Source organism: Gossypium hirsutum, chromosome D06 (assembly GCF_007990345.1).
Source record: "Gossypium hirsutum isolate 1008001.06 chromosome D06, Gossypium_hirsutum_v2.1, whole genome shotgun sequence".
In the NCBI taxonomy this organism is placed as follows: Eukaryota; Viridiplantae; Streptophyta; class Magnoliopsida; order Malvales; family Malvaceae; genus Gossypium; species Gossypium hirsutum.
Window position 1 is genome coordinate 66333818 of NC_053442.1, and position 21375 is coordinate 66355192.

A 21375-nucleotide genomic window follows, 5' to 3' on the forward strand; every position below is an offset into this window, starting at 1 on the left:
TATAAACCCTCAAAAAGCACTAATCCAACCTCTCCCAACGTTGCTAATAATCCTTCTTATATTCGCCATTGGCACCAATGGGAGCTAAAGTAAGCAAACACTCAAACCTAAAGCCAGAATCCAAGGCATTAGTGATCGGTTCAAGCACTCAAAAGCCATCCATCATTGAAGCCATAAAGCCCCAATGCTTGAAAACAAGAAAGTCGACGAAGAACTACAATGGCTTTAAAAGGCCGTCGCAATCACTGGCGGAGGAAAGGGTTACAAAAGCGAGGAAGTTGTTGACTTTAGAAGACTGGTTATTAGCTTCTCCTGGTGGACCTTTGAAGGATTATTTTAATGGAGGCGAGCTTTATGTTTTTAAACAGTTTAATAAAAGGGTTCATCCATCTTCTTCTTCAATGGAAATTGAACCAAGGGTTAACGATCACGATGGTTTCTCCGTTGATCTGTCTTCTTCGGTTGATGTTTCGGGTTGTTCTTCGTTTAGTAGAAGTCAAAGTGGGAAATCGAAAAAGAAAGTGAGTTTTAGGTTACCGGAAGAGGCTGATATTATGGTGTTTTACTCGCCGGCCGGTGGTGATATTTGAGTGTACTTTGAGAGAGTGATGGAGAATATCCTTCTATATCTAACGTCGTATTGTATCATGAAATCTATAAATAGGTGAAAGTAACTAAGAGGTCCCTGTATTATAGGGATTGCATCAAATTAGTACATCTATTATTAAATAGATCAATTTAGTCCTCGTACTCTAATAATTAAAGTCAAATTGGAATAGAGTTAACATTTATTGTTTAACATAGTTAATTTTTTAAAATAATTTTATGTTTCTTTTGTTTGGAATTGAATAGGGGGACTAATTTGATCCGGTCCCTACAATATTTTAAATTTTTTGACTTATTTAATTATTTTTGATAGTATAAGGACTAAATTGATTCATTTAATAAGAGATGGACTAATTTGATCCAGTTTCTATAATTTAGCTCTCAATACTTACATATTTTTTTAATTTGACCCTTATTATTGTTTTGAGCTAAATTTGACACGTAACTTTTATAAAAAAAATTAGATTTAATCATCAACTTTTTCAAAAAGAGTCAAATTATTATTTTTAACGAAAATACTAATGAAAACATTAGTTTGCATGGTAATCCATAGGTACTCTGTGCTCTCTCTTGTTTTTTTTTGGGAAATTTTATAGATTTTTTATAGATTTTTTGAATTTTGAATGTTTTATTTTTACAAATTTTTAATTTATTTTTAACATGACATATAAGATAAATAGCGTCGTGCCAACATTAAGTATATGTGGACTGTCATGCAAATTGTCATACCAACTTCGCTAAAAAAATATTTTTATTAAAAAAGCAAGTTGATTCTTTTTTAAAGTTTGAGAGTTAAATTTAGTTCAAAAAAAAGAAAAAACCAATGGTTCACAATTTAATCAGTTTGATTGATTTAACGACTAGACAAACAATAACTAAGTAATTAATTAAAATTAATAGAAATTTTAAAAATAAAAAATTTATTAAACCGGTTCAACTATCGATTTTTGTCCTATTTTTTTATCAGTTTTGAGTAGTTTCCGATTCAATTAGTTCAACTCTTTTGTTCGAGCCAATATACCAAACAATTTTCAATCTAATTAATCCAACCAACCAATCTAGGCTTGTTTTAAGAACATTGGTCACATCATCAAATCTTGACGGAATCCAAATTTAGGGACCAAAATGGATCTAGTATCAAGTCCAGGTACCAAAGCGAACTAAAAACAAATATAAATATTAAAATGAACCTAATTGTCAAATTCAATGGTAAAAAATTATATTATCCTTGAATAATACAACTTGTTTTTAAAAATGTTATCCATAAAACCTCGTGGCTACAAAATGTTTTTTTTTTTGTGAATTATAAGAAGATGACAGAACTCTAACAACAATACGACTGGTACGACTCAAATTTAGGCCATATTTGGGGCCGTGAACACCTTAACCATCAAGCTAACACGAGTTTCTCAACGGCTACCCAATTTGTTAGATGGAAAGATAAAGTCTTAATATCACGTGCTTAATCAACAAATTAGAATTTAATTTAGTCCTTGTAAACATTGAAGAGCAAGTTGCGTAAAACAATGTCTTTCTTATTATTATTTGGTTGATCTAATAAATTGATATTTTGTTAGGTGTTTTTAAGTTGTAAAAATATTTTGGATAAATTATATTAGTAGTTATCTAATTTTTAGTAAATTTATTTTTGTCATCTAATTATGACAAATTACAGAATAGTCATTCAACTTTTAATTTTGTCTTTTTATCAGCAACCGGATAGTTTTTAAAATTGATATAATAGTTGCTTTAACTGTTAACATTTATAAATTATGTCAATTTAATCTGATTAAAAAAAATTAACCTCAACATTTACACATTATGTAGTTTGGTCTCTCTCTCTTTGTAATTTTGCTTTTCTTTATGACATCGAGAGTTAATTTTAAAAGAACAAGAAAAGATGAAAATTATTATATTGGATTTTTCGATGTTTCTATTTTTGTATATTTTTAATTAAATTTAGTTGATAGATTTATTTTTTTTAGCTTTTTTGGTACAAGGGCCACAAAGAAAAGTAAAACTACAAAAGAGAACAAGTTACACAATGTATAAATATTGAAGGTTAGATTGTTTTTAGAATCAAGACTAAATTGATAAAATGTATAAATATTGAGGGTTAAAATATAATTATGTCAATTTAAAAAGTTGTCATAGTTAGCCTGTTGTCGACAAAAAAGACAAAATTAAATAGTTGGGTGAAAAATAATATTAATAGTTGGAGGACTACTGGTGTAATTTACCAAATATTCTACCTACCAAATAATTACAAAATTTACAGTGAAGTACAAAGACTGAGTTGAAAAGTTGGTAGCGTCGTGCTTGTCCTCCTCCTTCGTTGAAATTGATGATGGCATCGGCAACTACCTCACATGTGAGGTCCATTATAAATAGCCACATTCATGGAAACTAATTCACTCTCGCCTCTCTACTTACTCCACCGCAGCTTGCTTCACCCTTCACCTTAGCCCCCCATTTCTGTGCGAAAATGGCTTTGAAATCCTTCATCCATGTCCATCCCGACTCCCATTTCCCCATCCAAAACCTTCCTTACGGAGCATTCAAAACCCATTCTACTACACTCCCCCGTCTCGGCGTCGCAATCGGTGACTACGTTTTGGACCTCTCCGAGATCGCTAAATCCGGTCAGTTCAACAGCCCTTTACTCGCCGGTTCCGATTGCTTCCTTCAGGTTTTCCAGTTCTGTCTCTTAGTTTCTTAAGAATTCTTAAGCTGGGAGTTTTATAAAGATTAAATTAATTGATTGTAATTTGATTGGTTTTTGTGCCAGCCTACTTTGAACAAATTTTTAGCTATGGGACGACCTGCTTGGAAAGAAGCACGTGATACTCTTCAAAAGCTATTGTCATGTATGTCTTCATGATTGTATTACTCGGATTCTTTATGTTGAACTTATATTCAAACATGGGTACGAAATATTAATTTATATTTCTATCATTTTTTAAGGGACTAAACAGATTTTTTTTTTCATATTTTGGGGGGCCAAAGTGAGATTTTACCATGGATTAACCTGTAATTTTATTACTTCTAAAGGGACTGAACAGAAAATTTTCATTTGGGGCAAGGCCCCTGCCAGCCCCTGCACATACTTGTATCTAATGCTCATGCCTGAGACAGAATAAGTTACTTCGGTTTTTGCTGATAGCATGAATAATATTATTACCAAGTATTCAATACTCATACCCGAGTCTGAATAAGATGATTTTGCTGATAGAATGAATAAGATGCTCATACCTGTATTCAGTACTCGTACTGAGTCTGAATAAGATACTTGATTTTGCTGATAGCATGAATAAGACACTCATACATCTGTATTCAATACTCATACCCGAGTCCGAGTAAGATGATTTTGCTGATAGCATGAATGTTATTAGGACCAAGTATTATTGAAGTTGCAATAGTATGGTTTTTAGCTTAATGTAGTTTTCAGTTGAAATGAAGATTAAGATTCATTTTTTGATATTTGGAAGGGAGAAAATTTGACCATTTTTATGGATCTGTGCAGCTACAGAACCAGCCTTGCGTGATAATATGGAGTTTAGGCAGAAAGCACTGGTGCCAATGGTAAGAATATGCTGGTGTGTTTCAGTATGTTATCAGTGTGAAGTTGTTCTGTTTTACGATTTTGTTGTGAAATCTTTAGAGCGAAGTGGAAATGGTTCTTCCTATGGAAATTGGAGATTACACAGACTTCTTTTCATCAATGCATCATGCTAAGAACTGTGGAACCATATTTGTTGGACCTAAAAACCCCATTGCACCTAACTGGTAAATCTTACTTTTGAAAGTTTTAACAAATGAAAGAGTGATGGGTTATTTTCCTTATTTTCGAAACTCATAAGCATGGCTATTCTGCCCTATCCAGGTTCCGTCTTCCTATTGCATATCATGGACGAGCATCTTCGGTTGTCATCTCTGGAACTGATATTATTAGACCAAGGTTAGAAGTTCATATGACTTATTCCAGTAAAAGTATCATTGTACTAGAAATCAGATTGCATTTTGCCCCCTCTACTAAAAAATAGTTAAATTAGTCTCTATACGTTAGAGCAAATAGCAAACTAGTCCTTCTGTTAAAAATTCCATCCATTTCTAGTGTTAAAAACTAATCCATGTACATCAAAATGAGGTATATGTGGCACGCCACATGTAATTGCCTGGGTCAATTTTTAACAGCAAAAATGGATGAAATTTTTAACAAAAAAGACCAAGTTGCTCTTTTATCTAATGTACAAGGACTAATTCGCCCATTTTTTTGAGTAAAGGGGGCAAAATGTAATCTGACTCTTAATACAGGGGCCTCTATGGTACTTTTACCACTTATATTTTTGCCAGTATATGGAACTTCATATAATTTCAGTCAAAATGTTCAGAATCATTTTCTTTTAATTAGTGATTGAGATACTAGCATAGCTGTTCTAATTGGCTTAGTTCACTGTTCTAGGGGTCAAGGGCATCCAACTGGTAACTCTACACCATATTTTGGTCCTTCATTGAAGCTAGATTTTGAACTTGAAATGGTCAGCCATTCATTTTATTGTCATCATGTTATTCTCTTATTGCACCTCACCATGAATTATTCTCTTATATGGTCCCTTACTAATCTGGCAGGGTACTGTAGTTGGTCCAGGAAATGAATTAGGAAAAACTATAGATGTTAATGAGGCTGCAGATCATATCTTTGGTGTTGTCTTGATGAACGATTGGAGCGGTATGATTATGTTTAGTTGCTTCACTTCATCATCCCCATTTCTTTCCAACAAAATTTCAATAGCTTATTTAAAAGAAACTTGGTTTTGGCAGCTCGAGATATTCAGGCATGGGAATATGTTCCTCTTGGACCCTTTCTTGGAAAGAGTTTTGGTAAGTACTAGTGTATGTCACCCGTGTCTGACATATATGTGGATGTAGGAATAGGGACCCTAAAAGGCCCTCCAAATACACGGAGAAACATAGAAACAGTTCAACATACTCGTGTTAGACACTCACACTTTAGCCTTAAGTAACATAGGATGACTGTGTGATTCTTCATAGGTTGTTATAGTTGGACTTTACATTTTCCTCCCTCATCTTTTAGGTACTACAATATCACCTTGGATTGTGACCCTAGATGCTCTACAGCCTTTCGCATGTGATGCTCCTAAGCAGGTATCTTAAATCTTAAAGCAATTTGAGCTTTTTTTCCCCTATTCTCTTTAATGGCCACTATTCTTAATATAACTAGCTGAAGAGGCCTATTATCATTGCAGGATCCCCCTCCACTGCCATATTTGGCTGAGAAGACATCCAAAAATTATGATATTGCATTGGAGGTAGCATCTAGCAGCTTAACAGATATATATCCCATTTGACTTTGAATACTTCACTATTCATCTTATTCTTCCATATTATACTCTAATACACTTCTTTTCCCTAGTTTCTTGTTCTTGAATTACAAGGTGAAAGTACCATGGATGCCCCTATACTAGGAGTCAAATTGCATTTTGCTCCCTTTCATCAAAAAATGGGCAAATTAGTTATTGCACCTTAGATAAAAAAGCAAACCGGTCCTTTTGTTAAATATTTCATCCATTTCTACTGTTAAAAATCTATTTGACTAATGGAATAACTAGATAGTTACATGTGGCGTGCCACGTGTACCTCATGTTGGCAAACAAGGACTAGTTTTTAATTGTAGAAATGGATGAAATTTTTAACAGAATGACCAGTTTGCTCTTTGATCTAATATACAATCACTAATTTGCCAAATTTTTAAGTAAATGGAGCAAAATGCAATCTAAATCCTAGTATAAGGGCCTCCATGTACTTTTACCGAATTACAAATGCTTAAATTTTATAAAATTCTTGTGGCAACCTTTTTCTTGCTTCTAGGTTCAAATTAAACCTTCTGGACAAAAGGATTCAAGTGTGGTTACAAGAAGTAATCTCAAGAACCTGTAAGGAGTTCGAAGTCACTAGTGCTCTTATTAATTTGAAAGTGCTTCTGGATGAGAGTCATTTTTTCCCTTAATGAACTGAAGAAAATTGATATTGCTTGAACTGAAGACGTTGCATATCTATCTATACTTTTTTTAACATATGCTAATTTGCTGATTTTCAAAAGTGTACTGAGTTCTTGGCCAAAAAGAATCATTTACTGAATTTGTATAACCTTTGTAACAGATATTGGACATTGACTCAACAGCTAGCACACCATACAATCAATGGTTGCAACCTGAGGCCTGGTGATCTGCTTGGAACTGGGACCATTAGTGGGCCTGTATGTATATGCCAATCCACATACTGAGTAATCATGTAATTGCATATGCATTAGATATTTGTCCAACTTCATCCACTACTCTTTGTCCTTGTGCCTCTTGTATTCAGTGTACCTTTGATGCGTACTGAACAAGACAGCCAAGTGGGGTCTTTGGGCATATCATATGTGCTTGCCTTAGACACTCATTTAAGCCAATACTTCTAACTATATATAGGTGACTAATATTAAAGCAAAGTAAAGAAGTTCAAGAAACACATTGATTAAAATTTCGGCATTTTTAGTTAGTTTTTCATCGCAGTGGGAATGGCTATGCTACTAATTGTATGAATTTAGTATTGACCTATGTTGCTTGTCGGTGTACGTGAGTTGCATTATGATAGTCAATGGGTCATTGCTGCATCTGTTTTCAAATCTTCAATATTTCGAGCAATAACTGTAAATTATCTGGCAACGTTAGCTCAAAGTTCAGCGTCTGTGTTTCGAGCAGGAGCCAGATTCTCTTGGGTGTTTGCTGGAACTAACATGGAATGGACAGAAAGCATTGTCGTTAAATGGGACAACCCGAAAGTTCTTGGAAGATGGGGATGAAGTAATCTTCACTGGTTGCTGCAAGGTACTTCTCTTTGCTTCACTAGTTGCAAATGTATTCTAGTAGTTCGTGTATCACCCATCATATGCAATTACTTGATAGGCTGAGTCTGTATATTTGAAGGAGTTTTAGAATATTATACCCTCATACCTAGACCTGCCAATTCTGATCTGAACTTGAAAAACCGAACCAATTCGTTTAATCATAAAAAGATAACCTGAATTTGTCTAACCTGAAACAGGGTGATGGTTACAACGTCGGTTTCGGAACCTGCACCGGTAAGGTTGTTCCACCACGAGATTGAGGACACTGTTGTTTTTAGAGACAAAAAAGAGCCGAGTAGTTTGCTGCTGCCATTGTTGGTCTTCAGTAGAAATTATCATAACTGAATTGGTGGTCTTTCTTGTTGTACACCTATTGTTTAGAATGTTTAGCTGTTTGTAAACCCCTCAATGTCTGTTGAAACCTGGAATTGCCCAATGTGTAATAATATTCACTTTCCACTGACATATGATTGTACCATGTACCAGAGGTTCATTAGGCTGTATGAATATTTTTGTTCCAAATAAGTAAACTCGTGTCAAATATTCGTTAAACTATACTTATTTCATTAAATATCAATTTAATTATTGAAACCCAACTCATGTACCAAATAATATAATAATCCGAATGTAACCAATATAAATATACCAACAAATTACATCAAATTAAAATAAGAGGATCAACTTTCAAATTTAAACATAAAAAAGGACCAAAACCATAATTCCACTAAAATAAATACAAAGCAGGGTCCAATCGTGAAAAAAGCAGAGGAGGGTCCCTTAGTTAAAAAAAAAGCGGTGCTGTGTACTAACGCCACCCATTTGCATATTAGGCGCTGAAACCATTCAAAGCTAGAAAAAAAAAGAGAGGGTAAATTGAACTCAACAGTCCCCTACAGTTTATAAACTCGTTGCCGACAACCTTCACCGTCACTTAATAATCCCCTAAAAAAAACCATGAAATCCTCTCGCCAATTCAGCTACTCATCGTCTTCAACCTCCACACTAGTCTTCGCTTTCAACAGCGACCACTCAAATTCTCCTCAACAACCCAAAGAAATCCCCATCGAAACCCCAGTCCCAATCACCGTCCACCTCCCCGACGCCGCCTCCGTCGCAGCCGCAACCAAGATCCAATCAGTTTACCGAGCCCATGTCATCCGCAACCTGTACAAACAGATCTCAGACGTGAATTCCTCTGCCGACCGTCTGCAACACTTGATCCAACGCCAAGAAACAGTGGACGCTATCAGGAACGAGGAGAAAGAGAAGCTGAGGATAAACGAAACGTTGATGGGTCTTTTACTGAAACTTGATTCGGTACCAGGTTTGGATCCGACGGTAAGGGAAGGGAGGAGGAAAGTGAGCCGTAGGATCGTGGGGTTGCAAGAGATAGTAGATGGGATATCGGAAACGAAAGTGGAGGACGACGGAGAGTGGTGGTGTGGACAGCCGCGTGGGATATTTACGATGAAGGATTGGGATGAAGTGGTGGAAGTGATGGAGGAGGAAGTGTGTAAAGAGAGAGGTGGGGCGGAAATGGAGAGGTTTTGCGCCGAGTATTTAGGGTTTAGATGCTTACAGAGGTTTCTACGGGAGTGAATCAAATTCTATGTACTTTGTTTTTTTCTACTTCATTATTGTATTGTATAAAATATATATTTTACCCTAAGCTTTTCTGTAAAATTATACTCTATAAATACAAATAAAATTTTATAAATTACGGGTAGATTTGGACGGGTAGATTTGGATGGGTGATTGGATACGGTGTGTTATATTTAGCTTATTTTTTGTATCATGTTATCTAATCTCGTCACGGTTATTTTTACACTAACTACAATTAAATACAATTAAATGCGAACCGAAGATGGATTAAAATGGACCAAATAGGATAGAATTTAGATTCCAATATTAATTAAGCTTGAAGCAAAACAACAGTTGAAAGAAAAGAGTTTAGAATAGAAAAAAACAACAAATACAAACGTAGTTTTGCATGAAAAGAGTGGATTCAAGCAACACAACTACATTTGCACCGTGACATGCATTTCTTACAATCGGAAAGTGTCGGCTTCCCACCGTCGCAATCACACCGCCTCATGCATTTAGACCTGGAACTTCCGCCCCACAAGCACCGTGCCATGCACCGTAGAAGCGGCACACACCTTGGACAACCGTATTTCATTTGCTCGGCAATGCAGTCTTTACACCCTTTATTATTACTACCGCCGCCATTATAGGAACAAGCTAGAGCTGGAAAAGCCATCCACGACAATAATATCACCAGAACCGCCATACCCAAAGCTAAATTATGCACCTTCTTCATCTTCATTCTTCCCTTTATCTGTCTCTTTGCCTATTGCCAGGTGTTCTTATAGAGAGCATATATTTGCAGCAATGGCTTTAACAGCCGTTTGATGAAAATCTTGTGGTTCATGGAATTACAAAGTGGGTTTTATTTTTAGGATGGATTGGGATGGGGGGTTTGCTTGCCGCCTTGCCCTGCATGCTTTCATTCAATGAAGTCATTAAATGTTCTTGCAGCCATGTCTTGGTTTGCACAACCAGCTCATTATCATTTTTTCTTTCTCGAGGTTCAACTCTTATCTTTAATAAAACAATTTGATGGATTTTGCAGTTCATTAGTGTAAACAATAAATAATTTCATGTTTAAGGTTAGAAGGGAAATTTGGATCTGCGTTTACTTATTGTTAATATAAAAATAGTAGTGTCAGTAAAATTAGATATTGTGCTGATATTATAATGCAAGACAAAAAATAAACTAAATGTACTGTACTTAATCAATTTCGGGTTTGAATAGTGTTTATTTATATTATATGTAACTTTTTTAATCAATTTCAATTAATTAAATTTGTGAGTTGTTTTAGATTTTAGTTGTTTTGAGTATAAAATTTCAAATCAGATCATTTTAAGTTTAGATCGTTTCAATTATAAACTCTTCAAATTTAAGTCATTTCACGTTTGAATTTAAGTCATTTTAAATTCAACTTGTTTAGAACAAATTAAACTTAATTTAGATTAAACCTTTATTGAATTTGAATATCTAACAAATAATTTAATCAATACATATTCAAATTCGAATAGCACAACTCGAATTTAGGGCAGATATACAAAAATTACAAATATAAATTTGAGTTTTAGAGTAGATCAAATCTTTTTGCCTGGATTGAGTTATCCGTCCAGACTCGAAAGTCCGTCTAAAATTTGAAAAATTTTAAACAAAAAAGTTAAATCCATTTAAAATATGAATTGGGCTCAGGCTTAAACATTTAAATTTATAATACTTTGCATTACGTTACTTTTATATATATTAAATAATTTAAAACACATTAAAAATTAATCCTATATTAAATATAGAATACTACTCTAATGTAAACATTAAAATAATGTTTAAAAGACTATATAAAAAATTCAATAAATAAAAAATATATAAATTATTAAATATTAAAATAATATAATATATCTTTTAAAAAAATTAAAAAATAATATGAACGAGCCTAAAATGAGTTTAAGTTAGTCATGTACAAATATGGACAAGTTTAAGCAAAATTTTAAGACCATATTTCGAGACAGGCTGAGCTTGAACAAACATTAAATATATTAATATTATGCTTAAGCCGGACCCAAACCCCTTTCCATTACGTTTATTAAGTTTACAAATACAATTCAATTATTTTTATAAATAAATGTCCGAAAAATTATAAAATAAAATCAATATAAAACATCAACAAACGAAAAATTGAAATATAACCGGACAAAACTCACCTATACTAAAATTCAGACCGTCCAAATTTTGGGTTCAAACAAAGAAAGTTTCCATCCCATGCAACTTGTCAAATAAGGTGGGGGAACATTTTCAGTTTCTGCTTTCATACAATTGGATCGAAGTACTTTCAAACCTTGTATATACATTCATTGTAAACTTACAAAATGTATATACTAAATGCCATTGTGATTGGTTAATTGCATTGCGGTCTCGATATACCAAAGATGTCCATCAATGGGTAGAAAATATAGCTAACCAAAGAAGTCAAATCATAGATATTTTGGCACAAATCAATGGCAGCTTCTTCGGTAAAAATACCAGATGCTCATGTATAAGAAATCAGATTGTATTTTATCTCCTTCACTCGAAAAATGAACAAATTAATCCCTGTACATTAGAGTAAAGAGCAAACTGGTTTTTTCTATTAAAAATTTTATCCATTTCTACTGTTAAAAACTGCATTGGCTGATAGAATAACCAGACATTTCACGCCACATGTACCTCATTTTGACATACAAGGTTTAGTTTTAACAGTAGATATGAATGAAATTTTTAACAAGAGAACCAATTTGCTCTTTAATCTAACATATAGGGACTACTTTGTCCATTTTTTGAGTAGAGAGGACAAATACCATCCGACTACTAATACAAAGGCCTCCATGGTACTTTTACCCAGCTTCTTCTACTGCTAATGACTATATAAAGGACTCTACCTTTTGAGTGTTTCCCTAACAAATAAAGCAAAAACGGGTTTAAAGAGATGTGTATTGGTATGGGTTTTGTGTGTTGTTATTGCTTTAACTTTCCCTTTTAATGGAAGATCAAGAGAATTATGGGATACTACTAGGAAAGCAGAGGCTCCTCGAACACAGTTATTTGCAACACAGACTCTCCATCAAACAGGTCAGATCTAGCTACTCCAAACACTCCCTTTTTTTCATTTGTTATTGTTAATGGCTAAAGTAATTTAGTCGGAAAGAGCTAATAGTTGATTTGCCACTGGATGCCAACAGGTTCTTATCCTTGGGCTGACGGTCCGAACCACTATATGACCAGCGGAGGTCTGACAGTCTGACCGCCGATGGCTAATGGCTTAGAGTGATGAAGCAAATGTTAGCACACAAACACACACACACAGATATACCTGGCCCTTCAAGATCTATATATGCACAAAAGTTGTAATAAAAAAATAGAAAGAAATAAAACGAATAAGAGGTTAAAATTCAGGTTTGAACTGGTTAAAATGATATCCTTTAAAAGGTTATTGTATTGTATTTAGTTTTGTGTTCGTAGTACTTTATAAGCTTGTTTCTTCAGAATAGTAAAAATTAATACTAAAAATTAAATTGTTGAAGATAGACAACCAGCTTCATAACAGCAAATCAGACACTTTATAAGCATTTTTTTTTTCTGTCTTCACCTAAACCACATAAAAAAATTGCAAGAACTAACCTTGAAGAACCAACAGCAAGTAACCGTATGCCAATAGTATCAGTTGATAGAATTTTGTAAACTACTGCTGCTGTTCATATATCTGCATGTAAGCTTCAGACAATGCAACCATCTGAGGAAGTGTTTCAGAAACATGCAGATCCTGCATTTCATACCTGCAATACATAAATTCAGATGTATTATTCATTATTTTGTAGCGTTTCACTCACATAAATGCTAATTATTTAGAAAATTACCATAGTTCTTCTGATTTCCGCTGTACGAAGACCCTGTAGAACCCCTCATCAGGCTTACCATCATGAACAATATTAGCAATCAGATCATACTTGGACCGCAACTTTTCATTCTCTTTGGTCGGTGCTGGCAGAGGAATGTAGTCCTTCAACTCTAGGTTTTTCACAGGAAAGTTAACTGCAAAAGAGAAATATTCCGTATAAAGTGACAAGAACAGCAGTAGGTCTTGTGAGATGTAGTGATCACATTCCAGAGATCGATAAAACAAATATCCAATAACATAAATGATAAAACTAACCCAATGTTGGATTCTTTTCTCTGAAGAAATTATTCTTAGTAAAGCGGCGCATGTGAACTATCAAGTACTGTGGCAATCTGGTGACACGGTATCTCATCCTCGCTGGAGGACGAACAGTGGTCGTTACAGTCTCACCATCAAACTTCTTCAATATATTGAACATAGGAACCTAAAGAAAATTCAGAAATAAAATTAACCTCGATACACTAAAAGCAATCAGAAATCATAAATTCCCTAGTTGGTTTTCCACTCCAAGTTTATTTCATAACAGCATTTTCCTTCTATCTGTCTGATCAACAGAACAAACACAAAACATTTAAAGACCATTATTGATATCAAAGGCATCCATAACTTCCCTTGCCATTCATTGGTCCCCCCTAGTTCATTGTCATCTAAACTTAAAAGATTCCATGCATGAACCCAAAAAAAGGAGTTTATATAAAATACCTGAGGTATTATATTTTTCTCCATCACATCTTTGAAAAGAGGTGGTTCTGGCAAATCCAATCCAAGCATCAGAAAAGGCATTCTGTAAGTTTCGGTACCAATATTATTATTCTCAGTTGCACCATCCATAATCTTCAGAGCTCCATTGTGTTCCCCACCACCTTCTTTTCTCTCACTAATAGCTTTGTTCTGCGTCTCTTTTACAACCTCCAGTTCCCCCTAATAATACCGGAGTGTAAAATATAAAAACACAAAAGAATGACAGTAAGGTTCTAATTAGAACCTGAAAGCACTTATGGATGATGCTGCTACTTTTCTTTGAAATTCTAAGATCTGTATGCAGTGTATTAAGAAGCCATGACATAAACTCTACTGGCTCAGACTGCACACCTATTCGAAACCGTTTTTTACTGGCTTTCATAACGGCCTGTAGAAACTCGTGAGGGCTCACCTGTTTACACAAGTAATTTGAAATACCATGAATCAATGTGTTTCAAAACAATAATCATGCAATAACATGATTATAAGTATGATTCAACCTGTCCTTTAAAGTTTCGAGCATGCCAAATCTTTCGTGTGAGCTCACCAAATCGATGAACAAGCTGAGATCTACAGTGCTGGTAATTTTCAGGGATGAGGAAAAAGTTCCTCAAGGGAGTAACTCTCATTAAAGATTGAATGGTGACATTGACAAAATCAGTTTTTTGAATATTATTCAATCCCACCTGAAGATATGCAAAAATAATGAGATCATATCAATAAAAAAAGGAAAAAAAATTAAAGACTTACTTAAATATGTGCCCTTGATTTTGAGAACAAAGATGATTACCATTCCTGGAAGGTAATCTGAACCGTCAAGTGCTCTAGACCATTGCTTGTTCTTGTCAAGTTGTTCAACTTGTTCTCTGGAAAACCTGCAAATATGGAGCCCAAGAAAAAACTTAAGTCCTCAAAAGTAAAGACCTCTTATCACCAAAGGAAACTTTAAAATTGAAAGGAAATCTAAACAAATATCAACCACCAAAGAGTAATGTAGATAAAAAATCCTTTCCAGTTGTTAGCTAAAAGCTCTAAAGAAAACATGAACCTCGTGCAAGCTAGATAACCCATAGTAAATTACGGCACAAACTTCACGCAAGCTAGATGTTCAGAGAATGATATGATACAGTTGCACTATGCATACATATGCAGGGACAAAGTAAACTGAAGGGAGGATAAGAATAAAGGGAAAAAGGGGAGGAGCAAGTAAAAGCAATGAGATATGAGCAAACCTTGGGTTTAGAACATATCGTATATCATCTAATGACGGGTCATTAATTTCATATCCATCAGGGAGACAATACACCTTCTCAGTTCGAAGATTGATATAGACATGATGTCCTGCTTCGAGACTATGAGTGTAAGCATGGGACTTCTTCCCTCTTCCTTGGTAATACTTCCCACATACCAGACATGCATACACATTCAAATTTGACAAAGAGACCGAACAAAACCTCTCAAAATCAAAATCTAGCACCTATAGAACAGGACAGAATAATCATTTTAAAAGATCTTAAAAGAAAAATAAAACCAAGTAATTGACAAGTTCAATACCCACTCAAATATCAACATTTAAAGTCATTTACCTGGCGGTTAACAGTATCAAGGTAAGGGCAGTCTCTTCGTACTTCAACCTGGTGATTTGATTTGTCTAAAATTGATCCTCTCCCATATGGATCATCGTCATCGTCATCATCATCATCTTCTTCTTCAGTTTCAACCCGTCGGCCAACTTCTTCTGCCCCACCACTGTGATCCAATACCCTCCTTTCATCATCTTCATCATCATTGTAAGGCACAAGCGGTTCTTCAGCAGGTGAAGAAGGAGAATCCACAATCCTCCGCCGTCTTGAGTCTCGTTCCTCATCTACGCTATCACCATCTTTCCTGCTTCTTCTCATCTTTGTTTCCCTCTACTTCACTCTTTCAGTTTCAGCTAATAAAACCCATTTCATCAAAAAAATTAAATTTTATTAGGTTGCGTTAAGGAATTCAGATTTCAAAACATGCATTTGAATTTAAAAATACTATAAATTGTGTAATAAAACAAATGTAAATGTAATATATTCATGATTATTTTTCAAATTCAAAAGATGGATTTCTTATATAACTAATTACTAGTGAATTGAAATGGCTTAATTTTTGAATTTTACTTAATTATGTATAATGTATGCATTTCATCCTCACAATTTTCATAGCAAATGAAATCAAAATACAAATTTCCAGATTCAAACTTCCATACCAAGCATTAGGATCGTCTGTTGCATTTACTTACCTAATATAAATGAAAAAAGAACATAAAACTGTTCTTATAAAAATTCATAGCCAATAATCTAGGATTCTTCTCGAGTAGCAAAAATTTATAGTAGCAAAATAACGAAACTTGGAGGTGCTTTTTTTTTAATTCGTGAATTAATTTATATGATTTAAATCAGGAAACGATAAAAGGAAGAGATGTATAAGGAGATTCGACAAGAATTATCAAGATCTTTTAGGAAATAATAATAATAATAATAATAATAACAGATTAACAGAACTTAAAAAAAGAAGAAGAAGAAGAAGAAGAAGCGTACCACCAAAAAGAAAAAGAGAATTAATGGCGAAGCTGATAGAGGAGTCTCTAGGCAGAGGCAAAAGCTCAAGATAATTATTCACTGCAGCAGGCCGTCGATGTATTGAGAACACAAACACAGTGACTGGAGAGGTAAGAGCCAGCACAATTTCACAATTGAAAAAAGTTTCATTTTTGCAATCAAATAAAAAAGGGTAAACTACAACCAAAGTCATTAAACTATTAGCAAATTTATATTTTGGTCACTTAACTTCAAAAAGTCACAAAATGACTCATTAACTTCATTTAATTTACTGAGTTATTTAAAAGTTTTTATTTAATTTTCTTTGCTGTTAAGTTTTTTTTTTAATTCAACTAATGAGTTCCAAATTATTGAATCTAAGCCAATCTGATGAACAATACTGGAGATCGAAGGAAAAAACCTATTTAACTTTTGATCCGCATATTCATGAAAGAGAATGGAAGAAAAAACTTTCGATAAGTATACACAGTATGAACAAAATAACCATACAACAACAATTTTAACAACCCAATAATTCAAATAAAATATTTTAAAAAAATCAATGATCATTTTGTAATTTAAGTTATTAATAGTTGAATAACCTTGGATGTAATTTACTCAATAAAAAACTAGATTTTTATACTTCTATGAAAACTTAATTTTAATATAAAAAATAATTTATTGCCTCAATAAGATATGTTAATTATTTTTTCATTCCATTACAAATTACGAGAAGAAGTTGATTTTTTTCTTTCATAACAAATTGACGAAAAATATAAGGATCAAAATTGATCAAATATAACGACTAATAGCAAAATTTAACCCTTTTTTCTCTTTCTGGTGCAATATTGTCTTCCTCCGGTTGAACCCCTCATTCATTTCATTTCAAGTTTCAACCAGTAGTATAACTCCATGCTTCCCCTCAGCTAAAATTCTAGTCAGCAGAGAAAACAATAACATCTGCAGCCTACCGGTAGTCCATGGCAAGCAGGCCACGACAGTAATAAGCCTCAATCATGAGGTATTAATCCGAAGTCTAACAATGAAATCAAAGCTTAATTATGGTGAAATAACTAGCATGGCCCTACATCCCACATCAAGCTCCATAAGCAACCGAGGGTCAAAGGCCGAAACCATAAACAAGTCTGACAATTAAACAGACAGTGCAAAAGTATCGATTTAAGCAAGATTTACAGCATGTTCAGAAACAATCACGTTAGCTATGCTCGAGTAAATAGATACAACGGTCAAAGAGAATCATAAGTAAAATAGTGCTAAATTTCAGCATGTCTTGCACAACTGAAACAAGTCTGTCGTTATGTTCTAGTTTATGTAAATATGTCGAAAGAACGAACAAATTTATTTTCCATACCATGAATGTTGTAAAGAGAAGAAACATGTAAATTTTAACTAACATCTCATTCATTAACTTTCACAAAGGTATTTCTGAATACTACGGGTCAAATGCAATAATCATCGACCACACATGTTAACATAAAGAACAAAAAAAGGTTATGTCCAAACCTGCAATATAATTTCAATTGCTTCCCCATTTTCTCAAAACACTCTCTTTAGCAGAAACTTGAACATATGCTTCATTGTTTACCGTATTGCTAGAATCAACTGGACCATTTCCTAGGATTTTTGATGTTACATAGGAGAATCCGTCTCTGGTTCCTCGCAAAGCATAAAGCAATGGATTGAAGATGACAGCCAGCAATAGTTCCCCCTTTGCAATTACAAGATACTAGCAAATGAAACAAAGAACAACATTATGTGCCGGAGCAAAACCGAGTAGCAGCGTCTCTCGGAATGATGATATATAAATAACCATTTCAAAAAGGAAAAGTAAACATCGTACCATGACAATAATACCAAGAATAGCTAGGCTTGCTTGTTGAGCTTCTTGCCAAAAATGATCGCCATTGGACCAACCAAATCTTCCACCCCATCCAGACCAACCTCCGCCACCAGCATTATCCCCACCACCTGCTTCCTCTCTTCTTTTAATTTCTTTGTTCCACTTCTCGAATTCAGTTTTCTTTCCACCAAGTGCACTTTCTAATGCTTTTCTAGCTTGTTCCTGCAACCACACAGGAAAACTTGTTATATGGGACAAATCACAGTCCAATTATCCAATCCAGTGTCGAGCACGATTACGGTTGTTACAGGCCAAGTTGTTGGGTCTTGGTCCAGTCTACTAAGAAGTTATGCAAGTTGATATATAACAGAGCAACAACTTGCACGATAGTCACGAAACAATTTTACTAAATTCTACTGCCTACTCCTCCTCCCCTTTCTCCATATCTCCTTCAATCTTTCTGAAATATCTACTTCTATAGTTTTCGGTTGGATAGTACCAAAATGAATGGCAAAGATGAGTACAATTGGGAAATATGCATCATTAAATATGTTGAGGGGAGGCCGGCTCCTTCCAGAGAAGTTTGTAAAGTGTTGTCCGTCTGGAACTAACGGGCCCGTCAATGAGTCAATATTGTCCCCGGATCGGACCAGGCTTTTATCTCCCAGCCAAGCACGGTCCAACCTAGCGAAACACTCCTGCTCTGTGAACCCACACCCCAAGCAGCCTCTTCAGGCACTCAAGCTCTTTGCAAAGTCAGGGGGACAAAACCCCAACCCAGACCCGAAACAATACTGACCTGTTGAGGGGTTGTTTGGCTCCACACTTCAGACTTTCCTGACGGAGTCGAACTCCCCTCAACAAAACATGAAAAAAAATCATACTTTGAAGCCATTTGAACAAAGGAATTCATCAAGTAATTACATTTACTGAAAAACAAATAGGATAAACGTACAACAAATTCACATTACATAAACTACTGAAAAACCAAATAGGATTAAATGCATACAAAAAATTTACTATCAGCTACAAAACAAGATACACGTCCACGTTCCAACCTGCCTAAACCAAAATATTTATTCATTTTGCAGCCAAAACATGTAGTAATCCAAAATAAAATATAGAAAGAAAGGGGAAAAAGGGATAAATGTATATAATTGTGGTGGCAAAGATAAGTCTAATTGGGAAAATGCATCATTAAACATGTTGCGGGGAGTCTGGCCAAAAAAGAAAAAAAAACATGTTGTGGGGAGGCTGACTTCCTCCGGAAAAGTCTGAAGTGTCGTCTGTTCAGAACAAATGTGCCCCTCAACAGGTCAATATTGTTTGCAATTCAGACCGGAGTTTTGTCTCCCAAACACGCATGGTACAACCTAGCAAGACACTCCTACTCTGTGAACCGAAGCCCCAACAGCCTCTTCAGGCCCTTGGGCTCTCCGCAATGTCCCGACCCAGCCTGGGGACAATACCGAGCTGTTGAGAGGTTGTTTGACTCCAAATGGATGACCCTTCACATAGTTTTCCCCCGAAGGAATCAACCCCCACTCAACAAAACCCAAAAAGAATCATACTTCGAAGCCATCTGAACCATAGAACTCGTCAAGTAATTACATAAACTACTGAAAAAAAAAGAGGATAAACGTACAACAAATAGGATAAATGTATCCAACAAATTCATTAACTATCAGCTACAAACAGGATAAACTTCCAAGTTCCAACCTGCCTAAAGCCCTAAACCAAAATCATTATTCATTTTGCAGCCAAAACATGTAAACATCCAGAATCAAATATAGAAACAAAAGGGATAAATGTGTTGAATTGTGGTGGTAACTACCTCTCTGCGGTTATCTGAGAAAAGGCAACAAAATCTGCCGTTGCATTTGAGCCTGAGCACCAAAGAGCTCCAGTTTCGGCCAACATGTTGAGTGCGGGAAGCGTTGATAGACAGTAAACCAGATGATTCGGGTCGGGTCGTAAACAATGAAGATGAACCGAGAGAGTTTAGGTTTAGAACTTGCGCCATGGCTTTCGCATGTCCCGCTGATGATGATGGCCTCTCTCTATGATAAGAGTTAGGGACCTTAGGCCATTTCCCGGTTATTGAAAGCCCAATTTGTGCAACTTTCTTTAGGCCCCATGCAAGGGAATTTTGGGCTAAGTCTATATCTCAGCATTGAAATTTTAATCTTTATATATAAATTTTAGCCCTAAAGTTCGCAACTAGATGCACTTTGGTACCTAAAATTTTTTGGTCTACTTTGGTCTTTAAATTTGGAAATTAAATTCATTTTGGTCCCCAGACTTGGATTTTGTCAACATTTTGATGATGTGACCAGTGTTACTAGAATAAGACCGATAATTATTAAAACATTGGACGTGATACTTTCAGATCGTGCCGCATCAACACCTAAAAATTTATATAAACTTTTAAATCTTTAAGTAATGATTTGACATAATCTCAGGGTGTCACGTAATTAAACTTTTATAATTTTCAAGTTCAGGGATATAAATGGACCTAATTATCATGTTCAAGTGCTAAAGTGAAAAAAAAATGCACAATTACCAAAGTGAACCCAGTTGCCAAGTTTAAAAACCAAAAAACCTTTTTATTTTTTAAGAACTTAGTTATTATTTTAATTTTTGAATTTTGATCCAGTTATTACCATCATTTAATTTTTTATATATTATAGTACAAAAATCTGTGTAGTATTTTATCATCTATAGGCGACGGGAATAGAAAATGTCATACAATAATGATTTTAGTAGCCTAATAATTTATATAAAAATTTTCGTATAATTCAACCATCATTGTGTAACCTTTTGAAGTTAAAGTGACTAAAATATAAAATTATAAATAGTTTAGTGACTTTAGGTTTAATTTAACCTTCGGATAAAGAATCTAATTTAATAATAATAATAATAATAATAATAGAAAAAGGTATCTAGAATTTAAAGCCTGTTCTGTCCCTAAGGACAAGACAGTTTAATTTAAATTCAAAAATATTTTGAAAATGATTTTTCATGTTTATCCTTTTCCCTTAACTTTTTTTTCCCTTTAATTTCAAAAATTAGATACCTACCTGCAACGCTACTCGAAGTTACATTCCTACCCCTTACTCCACCTTGGCCTTTGCTCTTATAGAAACAAAATACAAGAAGGTCAGTCTTGTCATT

The 21375-nt window shown here is 34.6% G+C and overlaps 5 protein-coding genes and 1 long non-coding RNA gene across 7 annotated transcripts; 3 read left to right on the forward strand and 3 right to left on the reverse strand.

The window, feature by feature from the left end:
• The first annotated feature begins 2892 nt into the window (after window positions 1-2892).
• LOC107963711 (fumarylacetoacetase) lies at window positions 2893-8041 on the forward strand. The gene is made up of 14 exons (XM_016900154.2): window positions 2893-3295; window positions 3395-3473; window positions 4130-4188; window positions 4268-4392; window positions 4490-4564; window positions 5069-5144; window positions 5236-5335; window positions 5428-5487; window positions 5702-5772; window positions 5874-5936; window positions 6496-6560; window positions 6787-6883; window positions 7371-7496; window positions 7714-8041. The coding sequence occupies exons 1-14, from the start codon at window positions 3092-3094 to the stop codon at window positions 7774-7776; spliced, it is 1263 nt and encodes a 420-aa protein (XP_016755643.1). The 5' UTR covers window positions 2893-3091; the 3' UTR covers window positions 7777-8041.
• Window positions 8042-8069: 28 nt separating this feature from the next.
• Window positions 8070-9233, forward strand: LOC107963712 (BAG family molecular chaperone regulator 5, mitochondrial). Its single transcript, XM_016900155.2, has one exon. It carries the CDS (start codon window positions 8471-8473, stop codon window positions 9113-9115), a length of 645 nt encoding a protein of 214 aa, XP_016755644.1. The 5' UTR covers window positions 8070-8470; the 3' UTR covers window positions 9116-9233.
• Window positions 9234-9402: 169 nt separating this feature from the next.
• LOC107963713 (uncharacterized) lies at window positions 9403-10030 on the reverse strand. Its single transcript, XM_016900156.2, has one exon. It carries the CDS (start codon window positions 9840-9842, stop codon window positions 9522-9524), a length of 321 nt encoding a protein of 106 aa, XP_016755645.1. The 5' UTR covers window positions 9843-10030; the 3' UTR covers window positions 9403-9521.
• A 2038-nt stretch (window positions 10031-12068) lies between these two features.
• LOC121218708 (uncharacterized) lies at window positions 12069-12523 on the forward strand. Its single transcript, XR_005915186.1, has 2 exons — window positions 12069-12200; window positions 12311-12523. It is a non-coding gene; the product is annotated as an uncharacterized lncRNA (long non-coding RNA).
• Window positions 12524-12532: 9 nt separating this feature from the next.
• LOC107963714 (U4/U6.U5 tri-snRNP-associated protein 2) lies at window positions 12533-17896 on the reverse strand. 2 transcript variants are annotated; one of them, XM_016900157.2, is made up of 11 exons: window positions 17865-17896; window positions 16341-16421; window positions 15354-15703; window positions 15000-15244; window positions 14558-14642; window positions 14268-14453; window positions 14012-14179; window positions 13729-13947; window positions 13282-13450; window positions 12986-13160; window positions 12533-12904 (listed from the first exon to the last, which is right to left on the reverse strand). In XM_016900157.2, the coding sequence occupies exons 3-11, from the start codon at window positions 15666-15668 to the stop codon at window positions 12811-12813; spliced, it is 1656 nt and encodes a 551-aa protein (XP_016755646.2). In that variant the 5' UTR covers window positions 15669-15703; window positions 16341-16421; window positions 17865-17896; the 3' UTR covers window positions 12533-12810. The 2 variants fall into 2 exon arrangements, with proteins under 2 accessions (XP_016755646.2, XP_016755647.2); XM_016900158.2 differs by lacking the exons at window positions 14012-14179; window positions 17865-17896 and having other exon boundaries at window positions 16341-16463.
• LOC107963715 (uncharacterized) lies at window positions 17687-20279 on the reverse strand. The gene is made up of 4 exons (XM_041096366.1): window positions 20036-20279; window positions 19001-19057; window positions 18202-18423; window positions 17687-18087 (listed from the first exon to the last, which is right to left on the reverse strand). The coding sequence occupies exons 1-4, from the start codon at window positions 20222-20224 to the stop codon at window positions 17878-17880; spliced, it is 678 nt and encodes a 225-aa protein (XP_040952300.1). The 5' UTR covers window positions 20225-20279; the 3' UTR covers window positions 17687-17877.
• Window positions 20280-21375: the final 1096 nt, after the last annotated feature.

Coding starts and splice junctions, on each gene's coding strand:
- LOC107963711 (XM_016900154.2), top strand. CDS start 3,092: ATGGCTTTGAAATCCTTCATCCATGTCCATCCCGACTCCCATTTCCCC. Junction 4,393..4,489: donor AACCCCATTGCACCTAACTG/GTAAATCTTACT, acceptor TGCCCTATCCAG/GTTCCGTCTTCCTATTGCAT. Junction 6,884..7,370: donor CTGGGACCATTAGTGGGCCT/GTATGTATATGC, acceptor TGTTTCGAGCAG/GAGCCAGATTCTCTTGGGTG.
- LOC107963712 (XM_016900155.2), top strand. CDS start 8,471: ATGAAATCCTCTCGCCAATTCAGCTACTCATCGTCTTCAACCTCCACA.
- LOC107963713 (XM_016900156.2), bottom strand. CDS start 9,842: ATGAAGATGAAGAAGGTGCATAATTTAGCTTTGGGTATGGCGGTTCTG.
- LOC107963714 (XM_016900157.2), bottom strand. CDS start 15,668: ATGAGAAGAAGCAGGAAAGATGGTGATAGCGTAGATGAGGAACGAGAC. Junction 14,454..14,557: donor CAGATTACCTTCCAGGAATG/GTAATCATCTTT, acceptor GCATATCTTCAG/GTGGGATTGAATAATATTCA. Junction 13,451..13,728: donor AGAAAAATATAATACCTCAG/GTATTTTATATA, acceptor AATTTTCTTTAG/GTTCCTATGTTCAATATATT.
- LOC107963715 (XM_041096366.1), bottom strand. CDS start 20,224: ATGGCGCAAGTTCTAAACCTAAACTCTCTCGGTTCATCTTCATTGTTT. Junction 18,424..19,000: donor GCCAAACAACCCCTCAACAG/GTCAGTATTGTT, acceptor GTGTGGTTGCAG/GAACAAGCTAGAAAAGCATT. Junction 18,088..18,201: donor TTCTTGGTATTATTGTCATG/GTACGATGTTTA, acceptor TTCATTTGCTAG/TATCTTGTAATTGCAAAGGG.